Here is a 16,459-nt window from a genome sequence, read left to right on the forward strand (position 1 = left end):
CTCTCTCTCTCATACAATCATTCATACACAGTCTCTCTCTTGCACATGCTGTCTGACACACACCCAGGCTCTCTCTCACTCCCACATGCTGTCTTGCTCATGCACAGGCTCTCACTGTCACATGCTGTCTCTCTCTCACACACACAGGCTCTCACATGCTGTCTCTGCAAACATTGAGATCCTCACTCCCACACCCAATCTCTCAACTCACACAGGCACCCAATCTCTCAACTCAGCTCAGCTCATACAGGCACCCAATCTCTCAACTCAGCTAATACACGCACCCAATCTCTCAACTCAGCTCACACACGCACTCTACGGGCCCTCAGCCTCTCTCTTACCTCTGGGCCTCCTCTTCACGGGTCGCTGCAGGATCGGCTCTGCAGCGGCCCTGATCTTCTCGGGCCGATCCGATCCGCGGTGGGGGCCCTGCTACCGGGCCTCTTCTGCATGCGGCTGCTTCATCTCCTTCCTGCCCGTGCGTCTCCGGCAACATTTTTCTTCCGGGGCCACGTGGGCAGGAAGGAGGCGGAGCACCTGCACGTTTAGACGTGCCCTTTTTGTTCGGGCCGTGGTGACGTGAACTCACCACGGCCTTACCAATCTTCCGGCTGCAACGATTCTTCACTGCTCAGCCGCCAGTGGGATGAGCTCCACCGGCGGCCGCATTGGCTCCCACTTGCCGGTGTGTCACGTGCACCGGGCTTGCGCGACACACCGGCACACCTCAGGTGACACACCAAAGTGTTGCGACACACACTTTGGAAAGCTCTGCACACAGGTTGTGAGCCCTACACACACACACACGGCAAAGCATAGCGTGCAAAAGAAATCCTAATATTTGCATCATACTAACTAGTAGTGCACCAATTTGCTTATTAAAAAACTGCATAAATTTTTTTATTTTATAAGCAGAGTTCTAATTTGTAGTCTTTCAAAAATTGTAAAGGCTCCTGTGCACTTATTCCTTGGGGGGTATTTAAATGACATCTCTCTCCTTTCCTTTAGGGTATACATGTTTAGATCTTTAAGTCTCTCTCCTTAATGTTATAAGAACCAGAAACAAAGATGCATATTTTCTGTTGCAAGAAACAAGTTCTGCACCATAGGAAAATAACATTCTTATTTTGCTGTGCCTCATGAGAAGGGGGATCCTCTAAGGCTCAGGGCAATAGCATACAGGGCAAATAAATTGGCAGAGTAGCAGTTCCAGTACAGCAGATAATGCTTGGGCACTTCAGGGGGAGATTTCAGTTTTGCTTCCTTTTTTTCTCCTCTTTAGAGCCTCATGGAATATTTTTATTGCTAAGGGAAATGAGGAACGTTCTGGCAGCTCTGCTATCTGACCTTTTCAGCACTTCTTTAGAGTCAGGAGTGATTCCAAAGGACTCGAGACAGGCAGAGATGGTTCCTCTTCTTAAAAGTGGAAGCAAGGAAGAATCTGAGAAATTACAGGCCGTTTAATGTGATCTCAGTAATGAGTAAATTAATAGAAGTGCAGTTTCTAGTATCCAAGGAAATGTGGTTCTACTAGAGATAGGTTTTGTCAAACGAATTTAATTTTTTTGACTGGGTGGCTAGGGTGTTGCTTCAGGAGAAAGCACTAGATACACTGTTCTTGGAAATCAGCAAGGCCTTTGACACGGTTCTGCATAGGTGACTTATAAACAAAATATCCAAGGTACAGCCCCTAAAGAACCACAGTGGTAAATGGTCATGCAGAGGAACAGAAAATGTTGCTGGGATTTTAAAATAAATAAATAAATCAATAAATCAATAAATCAATAAATAGAAACCCTGCCATATCCCATGTAACTTAAATTATATTATTGAAGAGATATTAAACATTTAAAGTTTCTAAGGTGTTTCCATTCTGATGCTTATGAATCTACAGAATTCAGGCAGTGCCCTGCTGAGCTCTCTCAGAAGCCATTTTAGGCATTGCACCAATACACAGAGCATGAACAGCTGAAGACTGGCAAGTACATTTTTAGTAACAGGATGTACTACACTTCTTATTCAAACATGTCAAAATTTAAAAAAATGAAGTAGGACAAAAAAATGACTTAGAAAAAAAAAAAAAAAAAAAGATCAAAGAGGGAGCAGCAAAGCCAAGGAAGAGGCTATTGGATGGTCTGCAGAACCCAGCTAGTGCTGCTGCTTTACACAAAACAGTCCAGATCATCTCAGCAACCAGTTCTTAAACTCCCTCAGAATTACTACCCTACAGGATGTTTCCTTAAGGGGTCATCCTGCAACTGGTTCCTGGAATTTTGGAGTCAGTTCATGTGCCTAACAAAGGCAGTGCCCTTACTCCCAATGCGTTCTGCGCTGCCTCACTTTTCCACCTTCCCATGCACACAAGGCTGGCTTCTCAGTATGGGCCGGTTTCTGTTCTCTCACATAAGCATTCACTGTGCATACATAGAGGAGGGCCAGAGGAACAGGAGATGGAGAGGGGATGAAGGAGATGACAGGAGGAGAGGGAAAGGGATGAGGGGAGGAAAAGAAAGGGGAGAAAGATGGGTAAGATTCAGGATCAGGAGATGAGGACAGATTCCACTTCTCACTCACACATATCCATAACCCTTCTAATTCCCTCATTCACTCTAACCCTTCCCTCCCTCTCAGATCTTCTCTCTTATTTTACACACACTTATTCACCATGTCCCTTTGTTCTCCTCACTCGCACCTCATTAAACCCCTTCCCCACTCCAGGCTTTTATTTATTTTAGCCTTTTAAATACAGTTATTCCAAAAGTAGATCACAAACGATTTACAAAGATAGCATTGAATTACAATGTAGAAAGATAATTGTCAAACTGCAACAATATAAAAGTAGGAATAAGATATAAAATTAAGGAAGTTATTAACTACAACAATGGAAAATAATAATTCATGGAATTATTAATGTAGGAGATTTAAAAATAATTCGAATTAAAGAAAATCATTGCGAGATCAGATTTTACACGGCTTTGTTAGAGAACAGCAGCTGGGTGACGGAGCACCATGCTTTGAACCACAGGGGATGCACGATTCAAAGCACAACTCTCTGGTCCTGGGCTGCACAGGAAGAGAGGAAGCATCGCCACTACTTTGCTCTGACTTAGCCAACACTGGTGCAGGGGAGAATATACTGGGCCATCATCGCTTACACCTGACCCGTGATCTCCCTCGGCGATTCCGCAGCATCACAGGATACCAAGGACCCAGATCATAAGTTTATTTTAATTCAGTCAGCCAAGCTAATCCCTTGTCACAAAGCAGGTCTATTTCATTTATGTTGCCATCAAACTGGCAACAAGGGCAGAAATGAAGGAAAAATGCCACTTACACTCGGATTTGTCGAATGGGTCCATATTTGCCAAAGATGTCATACATTTCTTCGCCTGTAATCTTGTAGGGCAAGTTTCTGATGTACAGAATCCGATTTACTTCAGGTGGTAAGCGAATCTTTAAAAAAAAACAAAAAAACCCACGAAACATTTCACATCAGAATCTCCAGAACCGAGGCGTCAAACGCCCATGCAGCTTGCAAGCGGCTGGTACAGCTTGCCCAGGTTATGTCATTTATTAGCCATTAACAGCCTTTCAGAACCTCATCCTGTACTACCGACATTTTCAGGGAAAACTGATCAGCTTGAGAACACATATGTCAGGCTGGATTCAACTTCTGTTGAAGCACTTGCTACGTCGGATGCAGTGATGTCAGCAAGCCCTCCCCAATCTGAGAAACGCATCACGTTACCATGTCATTCACTGCTGCCTGCATCAATAAAGAGCTACCTCCCAGGCAAACCAGTTCATAACATGGCACTCTGAATTAAGCTGAAGGGTATTTTAACCCAACAGAACAAAACACTGCCTTCTACGACATCTATTAGTCCTGGGGGAATTCCGCGCTAATGCGCAGCATTTGTGCAGATTGCCAAATTCTGCACAGAAAATGGCAGGGGAGACCCCGGTATGCTGCGAACGGAGCACGCGAAGATGATGGCCCCCCATGTGCCGCAGGACGCGCTCCGCTCGCGGCGAAGATGAAGGCCCCCGTGCGCTGCGAAGAGTGTGCACCATTTGCAGCGAAGATGAAGGCCCCCTAGTGCCACGAGACGTGCTCTACTCATGGCGAAGATGAAGGTGTGTGTGTGTGTGTGATGTGAGAGAGCATGGGAGGTGAGAGAGCGGGGGGGGGGGGGGGGGGGGGAGGGGGGGGGAATCCTTGAGTGTGGGTGCCAGAAAGAGGGAGCCTATTTGAGGAGATTGTGAAGCAGTGTGTGTGAAAGATTGGGAGCTCATGTGTATGAAAAAGGGATTGTGTGTATGTGAGGGTGCTAGCCTGTGTGAAGGGATTGTGTATGTGCGAGACATGAGCCTGTGTGAAGGGGTGCATGAGAGAGAGACATAGGTCGCCTGTGTGAGGATGTTTGTGTGAGAGAAAGGGAGCTTGTGTGGGTGTATATGCAAGAGAGAAGGACCCTGTATGAGGGGATGTGTGTGTGTGCGAGAGAGTGAGGGAGCCTGTATGAGGGTGTGTGTATGTGCACTAGTGAGAGGGAGCATGTGTGTGAGAGAGGGAGGGACAGTGGGAGCCTGTGTGAGGGGCAGTACTGAGAACGGGGTCAAACTCTGGGAGTGGTGATAGAGTGGAAGGGGTTGAGCCTAGAGGTGGAGGGGAGAGATACTGGCATGTGGAGGAGTTGGGGCCTGAGAGGGCAAAGTGGCCAGGGGAGTAGGGAGAGCGAGTGGAAGGGACACTCTTACAGCGAATTTCTAGGGAAATTCTGCATCTCTAAGTAATAACTTTTCTGTATTAATTTAAAATGTAATTACTTAAAGACTGTCATGTAAATTGTGTTATTTTGACCAAATGTAAAGTTTGCAGAATTAAAATGTTTTTTTTGCGCAGAATTCCCACAGAATAAACTATGGGGTTTTAGTTGATTTGTATAAGAAAAGGCAGCATTTATAACAGAGAATCACTCCAGATCTAGCATGCTGGTAAGGCAAGATTTCCCTTGTGTAAATCCATGCTAGCAGTGTCCCATTAAACCATGTCTTTCTATATGCTCTGTGACCCTGTTCTTTAGAATAGTTTTCACGATATTTCTTGGCTCTTAAGTCAGACTGACAGGTCTATAGTTTCCTGGCCCACTCCTGGAGGCCTTTTTAAAGAAAGATCGGGGTTACATTGGCCACCCTCCAATCTTCGGGTACAATGAATAATTTTAAATGACAGATTACAAGTTACTAGTAATAGATCAGCAATTTCATTTTTGAATTCTAAAAGACCCTGGGGTGAATACCATCTGGTTTGGGCAATTTGCTACTCTTTAGTTTATTAATCTGCCTTATTAAAGAATTCAAATAACATAACAGAGATTTTTCTTTACTATCTTGAGGATATTTCAGTATTGAATCCCCCACCACCAAGATTGTAGTCTTCGGTACAACTGCTTATACCAGGGAATCAACTTTCAGTAAAAAGAATAGGCAATGCATAAAACATCTCCATTATATAGTAACACAGTAATGACAGCAGAAAAGTACCAAATGCTCCATCCATTCTGTCCAGCAAATTTATCATGGTAATATCTACCGTGCCGTGCAGGTCACCCCAGGTTTCCCTTAAGGGTACTCCATGTAGTTACCTCCCAATCCTTATGAAAAGGGTAGTAATACTTACAATCAAAAAACAAGCAACTGTCAAACCCATAAAAATGACTGCTAGCAATGTTTTTACTGGGTGAGGAACCTTCCAGAAAATTCCAGTAATGCTGACATGCTCTGTTTTTCGAATTGGCCATAGAAGCAGTCCTGTGCTTTTACCCTTATGTCTGCATATCAGTACCCCCAGATTCGCAATACTGAAACCAGGGAATGCCACTCAGCAGTAATCATAGCCTGGATAGCTAGGGGGGGGGGTGTGTGTGTTGGGGGGGGGGGCTCACAATGGCTTCTTAATTCTTGCTAGGACAGAATCCCCCCAGAGTCTGCTTCTTTCTCCTGTTCCTCCACCACTCAGAGACTGAGAAACCTTTGCTAGGAGAGCAGCCAGCTCTTTCTTCCAAAAAAAAAAAAAAAAAATCTTGCTGCCGAATCTTCCCCTGCGGATGGCTCTTTCAAGGATTCCAAGCCCTTTTCTATACCTAGACGACCGCTGCAGGCAGTAAGTGATGCTACGGACACAACTGGGGACAGACCCTGGCCCAGTTCCATCCTGGGCCTCTTTAACAGTATGTCTCGTCCCTTGTGGGGTGGAGAGGAATGAAAAATATCACCTCCCCCCCCCCACCAACTCCTTCCCCTCTCGATTGCTCTTCATTTGACAATATGCTTTGTGGAAACCATAAATTATGCAGAAAATTCTTGAACTACCACACTAGGAGGCACCGTGGGACAGCACTGGAGTGGCAAGATCAGGCCACGGTGATCCCCTGAGCTTTTAACAGCGTTGGCAGCATGGCTGCCGCTTCCCTGCACTACTCTACTAGTACTGCTTATATCTTTGCTGCTTCAAAGATCTTCCAAATTCTGATATATGCTAGCGTGCTTTTATTAAGGTTAATATCACCAGTCCTGAGTAACCTCTTCTGCTAAACCACTTCCTTTCAAGAGCCGTGCCATAAGAGAGCTGTGCTGACTCCTCCATGATTACTGGCCCCTGGTGCAGGCGGCCCTCCGTCTGAGTAAACTTGGAGCAGCTCTTCCATCTTCAGCCTGAAAATCCATGGACCAAGGGCATCTTGCCAAATTTGGAGCCACTAGTATAATCTGTCCTGTATGATCTGCAATCCTTCATATTTTTCCTACCATTGGCCATAGTGGGAATATGTACAGAAGCGAGTCCCTGGGCCATGCCTGTGTTACTGCATCTATTTCCCTGGATCCCCATTATCTTTTCCTGCTGTAGAAGGTAAGAACATAAGAAGTTGCCACACTGGATCAGACCAAGGGTCCATCACGCTTAGCATCCTGTTTCCAAGTGGCCAACTTGGGAAGAAAGTACCTGGAAAACACTCAAACAGTAAATAAATCCCATGCTACTAATGCCAGAAATAAGCAGTGGCTATTCCCCAAGTCAATTTGATTTATAGTAATTATAGACTTCTCCTCCGAGAGCTTGTCCAAACTTTTTTAAACCCAGCTTCACTAACTGCCTTAACCACATCCTCTGGCAATGAATTCCAGAGCTTAATTGTGCATTGAGTGAAAAAGAACTCTGCTTTGTTTTAAATGTGCTTCTTGCTAACTTCATGGAGTGCCCCCTAGTCTTTGTATTATCTGAAAGAGTAAATAACTAATTCACATTTACCCGTTCTTGTCCTCTCATGATCTTAAAGACCTCCATCATATCCCTATATCAGGCATCTTTCCTACAAGCTGAACAGCCCTAACCTCTTTACCTTTCCTCATAGGCGAGGCATTTCCATCCCCTTCATCATTTTGGTTGCCCTTCTCTGAATCATTTCCAGTGCAACTATATCTTTTTTGAGATAAGGCAACCAGAATTCCACACACTATTCAAGGTGCAGTCTCACCTTGGAGCGATAGAGAAGTACTATGACATAGAAACATAGAAATGATGGCAGAAGACCAAACGGTCCATCCAGTCTGCCCAGCAAGCTTTCACTCCCCCCCCCCCCCATACTTATGTTACTCATGTCCCTTGTAAGTGACTTTGTTTTATTTCCCTTCCACCCCCCGCCATCGATCTATTTCCCTTCCACCCCCCCACCATCGATGTAGTTAGCAGTGCTGGAGCTGCATCTAAGTGAAGTATCTAGCTAATTGTTTAGGGGTAGTAACTGCCGTCATAGCAAGCTACTCCCACGCATGTTTATCCAGCCTGTGCAACTCAGTCCTTGTTGGTTGTTGTCCGAATATAAATCATCTTTTCAACATTCCCCCTGCCATTGAAGCACAGAACTATGCTGGATATCACTGAAAATGAAGTATCAGGCTTATTTGGTTTGGGGTAGTAACCGCTGTATCAAGCAAGCTACTCCCCTGCTTTTTTGTGGATGCAAATCTTTTTTTTTCACATTTCCTCTTGCCGTTGAAGCATAGAGCAATGTTGGAGTCGCATTAACCGTGTGTATGTTTATTGAATAAGGATATTAATCTCCAGGTAGTAGCAGTCATTCCCGCAAGCTGCCCCCATGCCTCTTCACTTCATTCACATCCTCTAGACTTTATGGATCCACCAGTGTTTATCCCACGCCTCTGAAATCCTTCACAGTTTTGATCTTCAACACTTCCTCCGGAAGGGCATTCCAGGCATCCGCCACCCTCTGTGAAGAAATACTTCCCGACATTGGTTCTGAGTCTTCCTCCCTGGAGTTTTAAATCGTGACCCCTGGTTCTGCTGATTTTTTTGCAACGGAAAAGGTTTGTCATTGTCTTTGGATCATTAAAACCTTTCAAGTATCTGAAAGTCTGTATCATATCACCTCTGCTCCTCCTTTCCTCCAGGGTGTACATATTTAGATTCTTCAATCTCCCCTCATAAGTCATTTATGAAGACACGCCACCTTTTTGGTCGCCCTTCTCTCTACCGCCTCCATCCTGTCTCCGTCCCTTCGGAGATACGGTCTCCAGAACTGAACACAGTACTACAGGTGAGGCCTCACCAAGGACCTGTACAAGGGGATAATCACATGCCTTTTCTTACTCGATATTCTTCTCTCTATGCAGCCAAGCATTCTTCTGGCTTTACCTATCGCCTTGTCACATTGTTTCGCCGACTTCAGATCATTAGACACTATCACCCCCCGGTCTCTTCTGCTCCGTGCACATCAGCCCTTATCCCCCCATTGAATACAGTTCTTTTGGATTTCCACACCCCATATGCATGACTCTGCACTTCTTGGAGTTGAATATCAGCTGCCATATCTTCGACCACTCTTCCAGTTTCCTTAAATCCCGTCTCATTCTCTCCACTCCTTCCGGTGTATCCACTCTGTTGCAGATCTTAGTGTCATTTGCAAAAAGACAAGCCTTACCTTCTATCCCATCCGCAATGTCGCTCACAAAGATATTGAACAGGACCGTTCCCAACACAGATCCCTGCGGCACTCCACTCAGAGTCTCCATTTTATTCACCATTCCTTTCCTAATAATTCCTAACATTCTATTTGCATTTTTGATCACTGTAGCACACTGAGCCAATGATTTCAATATATTGCCCACTATCAAGCCTTGATCTTTTTCATGGGTGGTAACTTCTAATATGAAACCTAACATCAGGTAACTATAATGTGGGTTACTTTGCTTAAGTGTTCTTCTGTGTCACCATTAAATTCCATGGGGGGAGGGTGTCCCCATTTGACCACCATTGGTTGAAGGCCACTTTGGGTATCTGACCTTCCTCCAAGTCTAGCATCTGCTTGCACACTGAGAGATACAATTTTATTTGTGGCCAAGATCTTCTGTAAGTGTATCTCTGCCCACCTTATCAGGAACTCCACTTCTTCTGCTACTTGCAAACTCCTTGTTCCTCCTTGTCTATTGATATAGACCACTACTGTGGCATTGCCTAAAAGAATCTGGACAGCTCTGCCTATTGGTTGAAAACCTCATACTGTATATTATGTTTGGAGTAGCCGTTTGGAAACATTTAAAACTGAATTAAACACTATCCTGTGAACTTGGAAGTTTGTGGACTACTTTAAGCTTTCTGCTCTCCCTTTTGTATGTGCTAACTTGTCATTGGCAATTCTCTGTCGTAATCTTGGCTTTGTGGTGACCATCTTGACAACAGGCTCCTCTGCAAAGGATGCATGTAGGCCCTTGCCCAAGGAACCACTTCTATGGCCACTGCCATCGAACCTTAAGAGTTGCAGATACTCAGCGGCCTGTGATACTGCTGCAGCCACTATCCCTCTTACTTCGTCTCGTAGTTTTTTAATCCTCTCATCTGTCATGAAAACTTTTCCTTTTTCTGTATCGAAGTAAGCTCCAAGACAGATAAACCTCTGTGAGGGCTCCAATTGACTCATGTTCCTGTTAACCACCCATCCCAATGTCACCAGCATCTGTATGACTTTGTTTGTCATCTGGTGCCCTTCTTTCCAGGAGTCGGCTCTTACCAGCTAGTCATCAAGATGTTCCCTTAGGTCCTGTCTGCGCAAAGGTGCAGCTACTTCCACAATTATCTTTGTGAAGGTCCTGGGAGCTGTGGCTAATCCAAAGGGCAAGGCCTTCAAGTGATCATTTCTTTTCAGCATTTCATAAGTATAGGTAGTGCTGATGGCACCTTCTGATTGGGATGTGGAGGTACACATCTGATAGGTGAGATACTGCTTTCACTGTCCTCAAAGTCTCCTTAGAGAAGTGTGGAATCCTCAGAGACTGGTTCACCCCTTTCAGATCCACAACTGGGCAAAATGTACCTTTCTTTTTTGGAACTATGAAGTAGACAATCTTTTTCCTTGTCGACGATCCTTTTCTGGGAACAGGCACTATTGCCTGCAGACAAAGTAGCCTGTCTATAGTTGCCTATATCACCTCCTTTTTGTGTAACTTGCATGGAGAGGGGGAGAAAGGTGTCCCTTACTGGTGATTTCAGCATTAAGATATCCCCACTGAATGACTTCTAGGACTCACTGGTCTCTGGTAATGTGGGCCCACTCCCTTTAAAACTGCTGTAAGTGTTCCCCTTCTTGTGGGACCAAGGAGTGGCCCTGCTCACCCATCACTATGGGCCTTTGCTTGTTAAGTAGCTGTTAGCATCCTTATCTCCAGCTCCTGGCCTGCTCTCCCAAAAGGGCTGCAGCCGGCTCAGTGGTCTGGATTTCTGCACACTGAAAGGTCTATCTGGTCTGTATTTGCCTACTGTCTCAAACCGATCTTAACAAGAGCTCCTCGTATGGATAATGTGCTTTTGTCCTCCAGTGCTGCCCAATTCTTCAGCCATAGCAACTGCCTAGCTAACATCATCGCTGCTATCTGCTTGGCTATTGACTTAACCAAATCATACAAAGCATCTTCAATGAAGGCCACCGCAGACTCCAAATATGCCAAGTCCAACCCGCTGGCCTGTCACATTTATAGCTTGGCACCATACTTAGCTTGTTGCATTCAGTTTGCTAGTTCTTGTTACAAATCCCCCACAGATCACTGCTTGGAGAGATAAGCTGGCCACTTCCAATGATCTCTTGAGGGCAGATTCCACTTTCCTAACCCGAAGGCTCAACCAGAATAGTCATCTTCTTTATTGCTACTGCTGCATCTGCCTTAGGAAGTCTAAAGTCACTCCTTGTCCTGCAGCTACACAGGGTACAGTATTTCCATAGCTCTCTTACCTTTACAAAGAGGCATCTGGACGATCCGATTCTGCTCCAAGCATTTCTAGTATGGCTCTGTGCACTGGGAATGCCCTAGATGGTTTCTTAATCCCTATGAGATTAGGATGAACCTTGGGCTGTTCCTCTTCTAACTCTAAAGACTGAGCAACTCTGGCAAATAAGGAACCTAGCTTCTCACCCCTGAAGGAGCTAACGGCTGAGTCTGCTTCCTCTGTCTCCTGTCAGTCTCCTTCCTCATTTTCTGAGGGGGAGCCCTCTTCCTGACAGATTTCCTGTTCCATATGCAGTTTGTATTTTGTCCAGCTGGACCTTGACTGACTTCTGCTCATGTCTTTTTCTGCCTTTTATCTGTTTTAAAAAAAAAAAAAAAAAGCTTTGTGCATGGTCATAATAAACAGAGATAAATTCATCCGACTGCTCCTCCTCTTAGTGCTGCAGCTCCTCCCACAGTTCCCCTAAGAGCAAGTCCATGGCTGCAAAGGAGTGCCTCGATCATCCTGCAGCTGCCTCTGGGTCCAGCAACACCATTCTCGAAGAGCTTCTCTGCTCTCAGAGGGTTGCTCTTGCTGTGCTATCCATCCCCGTGGCTGCACCTTTTACCCTGGGTAGGGAAAGCAGTCAATTGATGGTTGTCTCAGGATGAATCCCCTGCTCAGCCCTGGCTTCTGCTGGGGAAATCAGTCTCTGACAGACTGTTGCCACAGAAGCTTTTTTTCCTCCACCTTCCTGCTGACCCAAACCCACCTACCATCTGCTGGAGGCAGAGAACTACTGATGCCTTCCCTGCTGCACCAAACTATAAAGGGAGGGGTGTCAGACCGACATCAGCTTACTCTATGCCTCCATCTGCTGATAAGAGATAAAACCCACTTGTTTGGAGTTATCCTGTGGGGTAAAATGGCTGTTGAGAGTCAGCACATTGCACAGATCAAAGATCTGGAAAGGGGAACAATGAGTGAGGTGATCAAATTTGCAGATGACACAAAATTATTCCAAGTTGTTAAATCACAAGTGGATTGTGAAAAATTGTAGGACCTTGCAAGACTGAAGACTGGGAATTCAAATAGCAGATGAAATTTAACAGGGACAAGTGCAAAGTGATGCACATGAGGAAAAGTAACCCAGACTGTAGTTACGTTAGGCTCCATATTAAGCGTTACAACCCAGGAAAAGGATCTTGGCATCATAGTTGACAATACTTTGAAATCCTCAGCTCAGTGTGGGGCAGTGGTCATAAAAGCAAATAGAATTTTAGAAATTATTCGGACAAGAATGGAGAATAAAACAGCATATCATAATGCCTCTGTATCACTCCATGGTGAGGCCACACCTGGAGTACATGTGAGCAATTCTGGTGATTGCATCTCAAAAAAGGATGCATTGGAAAAGGTATAGAGAAGGGTGACTAAAATGATAAAGGGATGAAATGGCTCCCCTATGAAGAAAGGATAAAAAGATAAGGTTTGTTCAGCTTGGAGAAAAAATGGCTGAGGGGGGATATGATAAAAGTCTACAAAATCATATGTGGAATAGAACAGGTAAATGTAAATCAGTTATTTACTCTTAAAAAATACAAATACTAGGGAATACTGAGGAAGTAAGTAGTACATTCAAAATAAAACAGAGAAAATTCTTTTTCACTCAATGCACGATTAAGTTCTGGAATTCATAGCTGGGGAATGTAGATAAAGCTGGGTTTAAAAAATAGTTTGGATAAGTTCCATAAACTATTAACCAAGTAGACTTAGGGATTAGCCAATAGCCACTGTTTATCACTATACAATAGCAGCATGGGATTAATTTACTGTTTGGATCTTGCCAGGTATTTGTGATCTGGATTGGCCACTGTTGGAAACAGGATATCTGTCTTGATTAACCTTTGGTCTGACCCAGTATGGCAATTCTTATATTATGTTCTAATGAGATCAAGGGAAAGCATCCAGGGACCAGCACACAGAGGCTTTAGCCATAATTCTTGTATAGCCACTAACATTACTCCTCCATGAAACTAGCAACCAAGAGATTTGAAACAAATCATGGAAAGTATTGTCATTCAGCACACAATCAAGCTATGGAATCTGTTGCCAGAGGACATGGTCAAGGCAACTAATTTAGTGGGGTTAAAAAGAGGACTAGACAAGTTCCTGAAGAAAAAGTCCAACATAGTTATTAGTCAGATAGACTTGGAAAATCCAGCACTTATCCCTGGGAGTGTAATACAAGAAATAGATCAACTATTGGGGATCTGACAGCTACTTGTGACCTAGACTGGCCACTGTCGGTGACAGAAAACTGGGCTCAACGGACTTTGGTCTGACCTAGTAAAACATTTCTTATGTTTTCATGTTCTTAACAGAAACATGGGGGTAAGCTGCTCAGAATGGCAGTTACTACCATAAGAAAATTGCTGGGCAGACTGGCTGGACCATTTGGTCTTTTTCTGCCATCATTACTAAAATTTACTGTGTAAAATCTGTTTATAACATTTAATGAATCAGAAAAGTAGTTGAAGTTACTCAAGCGGAAGAACTTTAAATTCAGCAACTGCTTTTTCTGGCTTGGAACAGTGGGTGTACTTCTTCTTCAGCTGGGCATCAAAAAGTCTTGCAGAGAGCAAGTCTCATGAGAAACAAGCTTCCAAATCCCAGGGAAAATCAGTTTTAAATTAAAGGGCACATTTCCTGATTACGGAGCATATATACTGCCTGGAAAACTTTTAACCAGCTCCATAACCTGTCCCTGCTGCAAATATCTAACCTGTCCCTGCTGCAAATATCCTTCCACCTGCCCAATTCATTCCCAATGCCCGCATCATTCCTTTTTTTATTTTTATTTTTTAATTACCTCCAACAGTACATTAATTCGTTTTATATCAACTATCCTAGACAGTAATTTTGTACTACTGCCCTTTAAAATATAACATTTGTTGCAGCTATATTCATTTTATTGCATTAGTTCTTTTATGTTAATAGTTCTTTCACACCTCCACCTTGTGGCCTGTTGTACCCTTCTTCCGCCGACTCTTCCATGGTATCTTTCTCCCCCCACCCCCGGTAACCAAGCCGTACTCACATTCGCTCTCTTAGCCGCTTGCATCGCCATGTCTGCGGAGCTTTGAGGGTCTGTCCGTGCGAGAAGAAAACACCTAGAGCCGATAACAACTACTACCAAAAACCAGAAGCAAGGGCTGCCCCGCACTCAGGAAGTGACTTCACTGCAGGCAACTACAGAGCGGACGGAGCAACAGGAAGTTACTATAGCTCACATCCGCATGCGCCGAGATACAGACGCACAGATCGGAACAAGACTTCCGCTATAGTTAAAAGGTGTAGCGTCACTACGCAGTCATGTGATACTGGCAGCCACTATCTCCTTCTAATACTCAGGCCCATTCAGTAAAGTCCGCGGAAGAACGGGCGCTCCGAGGTGAGCGCCCGCTCTCCTGACGCGCACTTAAAGGCACCTCTCCTGGGCGCGCAATTCTTTATTTAAATTAGGGCCCGCGCTAATAAGGAGGTGCTAGGGACACTAGCTGTCCCTAGCGTCTCCTTATTGGCGGAAGCGGCGGCTGTCAGCGGGTTTGACAGCCGACGCTTAATTTTACTGGCGTCGGTTGTCGAACCCGCTGACAGCCACGGGTTCGGAAAACGGACTCCGGCAAAGCTGAGCGTCCGTTTTCCAACCCGCGGGCAGATTTTTTTTTTTGGGGCCTCCGACTTAATATTGCAATGATATTAAGTTGGAGAGTTTACAGAAAAGCAGTTTTTTCTGCTTTTCTGTACACTTGCTGGTGCCGTCTGAAATTGAGAGTAAAATGTGCGGCTTGGCTGCACATTTTACTTTCTGTATTGCGGGTGACTAACTAATAGGTTCATCAACATGCATTTGCATGTGATGAGCGCTATTAGTTTCAGGGGGGTTGGCTGCATGTTTTCCACACGCTATTACCCCTTACAGTCAGGCCAATTCAGTAAACTGCGCAGGAGAGCCGGTGCTCCGAGGCGAGCTCCTGCTCTCCCAACGCGCGCCCAGACCACTCTCCTGGGCGCGCGATTCAGTATTCAAATGAGGGCCCACTCTAACAAGGAGGCGCTAGGAATACTAGCGTGGCCCTAATGCCTCCTTATTGGCAGAAGCGGCAGCTGTCAGCGGGTTTGACAGCCAACGTTTAATTTTACCGGCATCGGTTGTCGAACCTGCTAACAGCCATGGGTTCGGAAAACGGACGCCGGCAAAATTGAATGTCCGGGCCGCGGGCAGATTTTTTTTTTTTCTTAAGATTTTTTATTTTTGGAGCCTGCGACTTAATATCACTATGATATTAAGTCGCAGGTGCACAGAAAAGCAGTTTTTTCTGCTTTTCTGTACACTTGCCCGGTGCCGGCCGAAATTAACTCCTGCCTTTGGCCGCACATTTTACTTTCTGTATTTGCAAGTGATGAGCACTATTAGTTTCGGGGGGGGGGGGGGGGTGCAATAATAGCACATCGAAAACGCGTGTCCAAACGGGGGCTAACGGTGCGCTCAGCCTGAGCGCACCATACTGAATTGACCTGAGTATAAGGGGTGATAATAGCGCGTCAAAAACGCGGCCAAATAGGGGCTAAACGGTGCACTTGGCTGAGCGCACCGTTCTGGTCGGCCTGACTGCTGGGAGCTTTCTAGCGTTTACGTCGTGATATCATTGCTTCCGCTTTAGTCGGAGAATTTTCTCTCTTCTGGGCCCATCATGGAGCTGTGTTCTTGCGTCACATGTATTAGAGTGACGCAGTCATGCCTTGAGAACTACTGAGAATATTATTAGCGACGAGCGGGTAATGTATGTGGAGATCAAAATCATGGTCAGCCCTAGATATAACGATCCGCGACACTTGTGTTTTATAAGGCTGACATTCATTCAATATCATAGATTGCATACTTATGATGGGATTTCTCCGTGGATGAGCATACAAAGCGTAGCTCAGTGAAAAATATGCTAATAGTGAATTCTCTTGAAAAAACTTAAATACCTTGAAACAGTACATATATTTTTACACCCTGTAGGGTAGTTGAGAACTATTTTTGGAAAGAGTTTTATTACCACAGATTCAAGTTAATCTTAGCACAGGTGAACTGCATTTAAACAATAATGCTTCATAAAGATATATATATAT

At 44.8% G+C, this 16,459-nt stretch overlaps 1 protein-coding gene across 2 annotated transcripts in view; it reads right to left on the reverse strand.

Annotated features, from left to right (window-relative positions):
• SF3B6 (splicing factor 3b subunit 6) overlaps positions 1-14,603 on the reverse strand; it is a 37,354-nt gene extending 22,751 nt beyond the window's left edge. Inside the window, exons 1-3 of one of the 2 annotated variants that reach the window (XM_029596021.1) lie at positions 14,379-14,603; positions 11,485-11,654; positions 3,335-3,453 (exon numbers count right to left, since the gene is read on the reverse strand). In XM_029596021.1, the coding sequence (XP_029451881.1) occupies positions 3,335-3,453; positions 11,485-11,544 (179 nt within the window). In that variant the 5' untranslated portion in view covers positions 11,545-11,654; positions 14,379-14,603. The remainder of the gene's footprint in view (positions 1-3,334; positions 3,454-11,484; positions 11,655-14,378) is intronic. The other variant, XM_029596022.1, reaches the window with a different exon arrangement.
• Positions 14,604-16,459: the final 1,856 nt, after the last annotated feature.

Source organism: Rhinatrema bivittatum, chromosome 3 (genome assembly GCF_901001135.1).
Source record: "Rhinatrema bivittatum chromosome 3, aRhiBiv1.1, whole genome shotgun sequence".
Taxonomy (NCBI): domain Eukaryota; kingdom Metazoa; phylum Chordata; class Amphibia; order Gymnophiona; family Rhinatrematidae; genus Rhinatrema; species Rhinatrema bivittatum.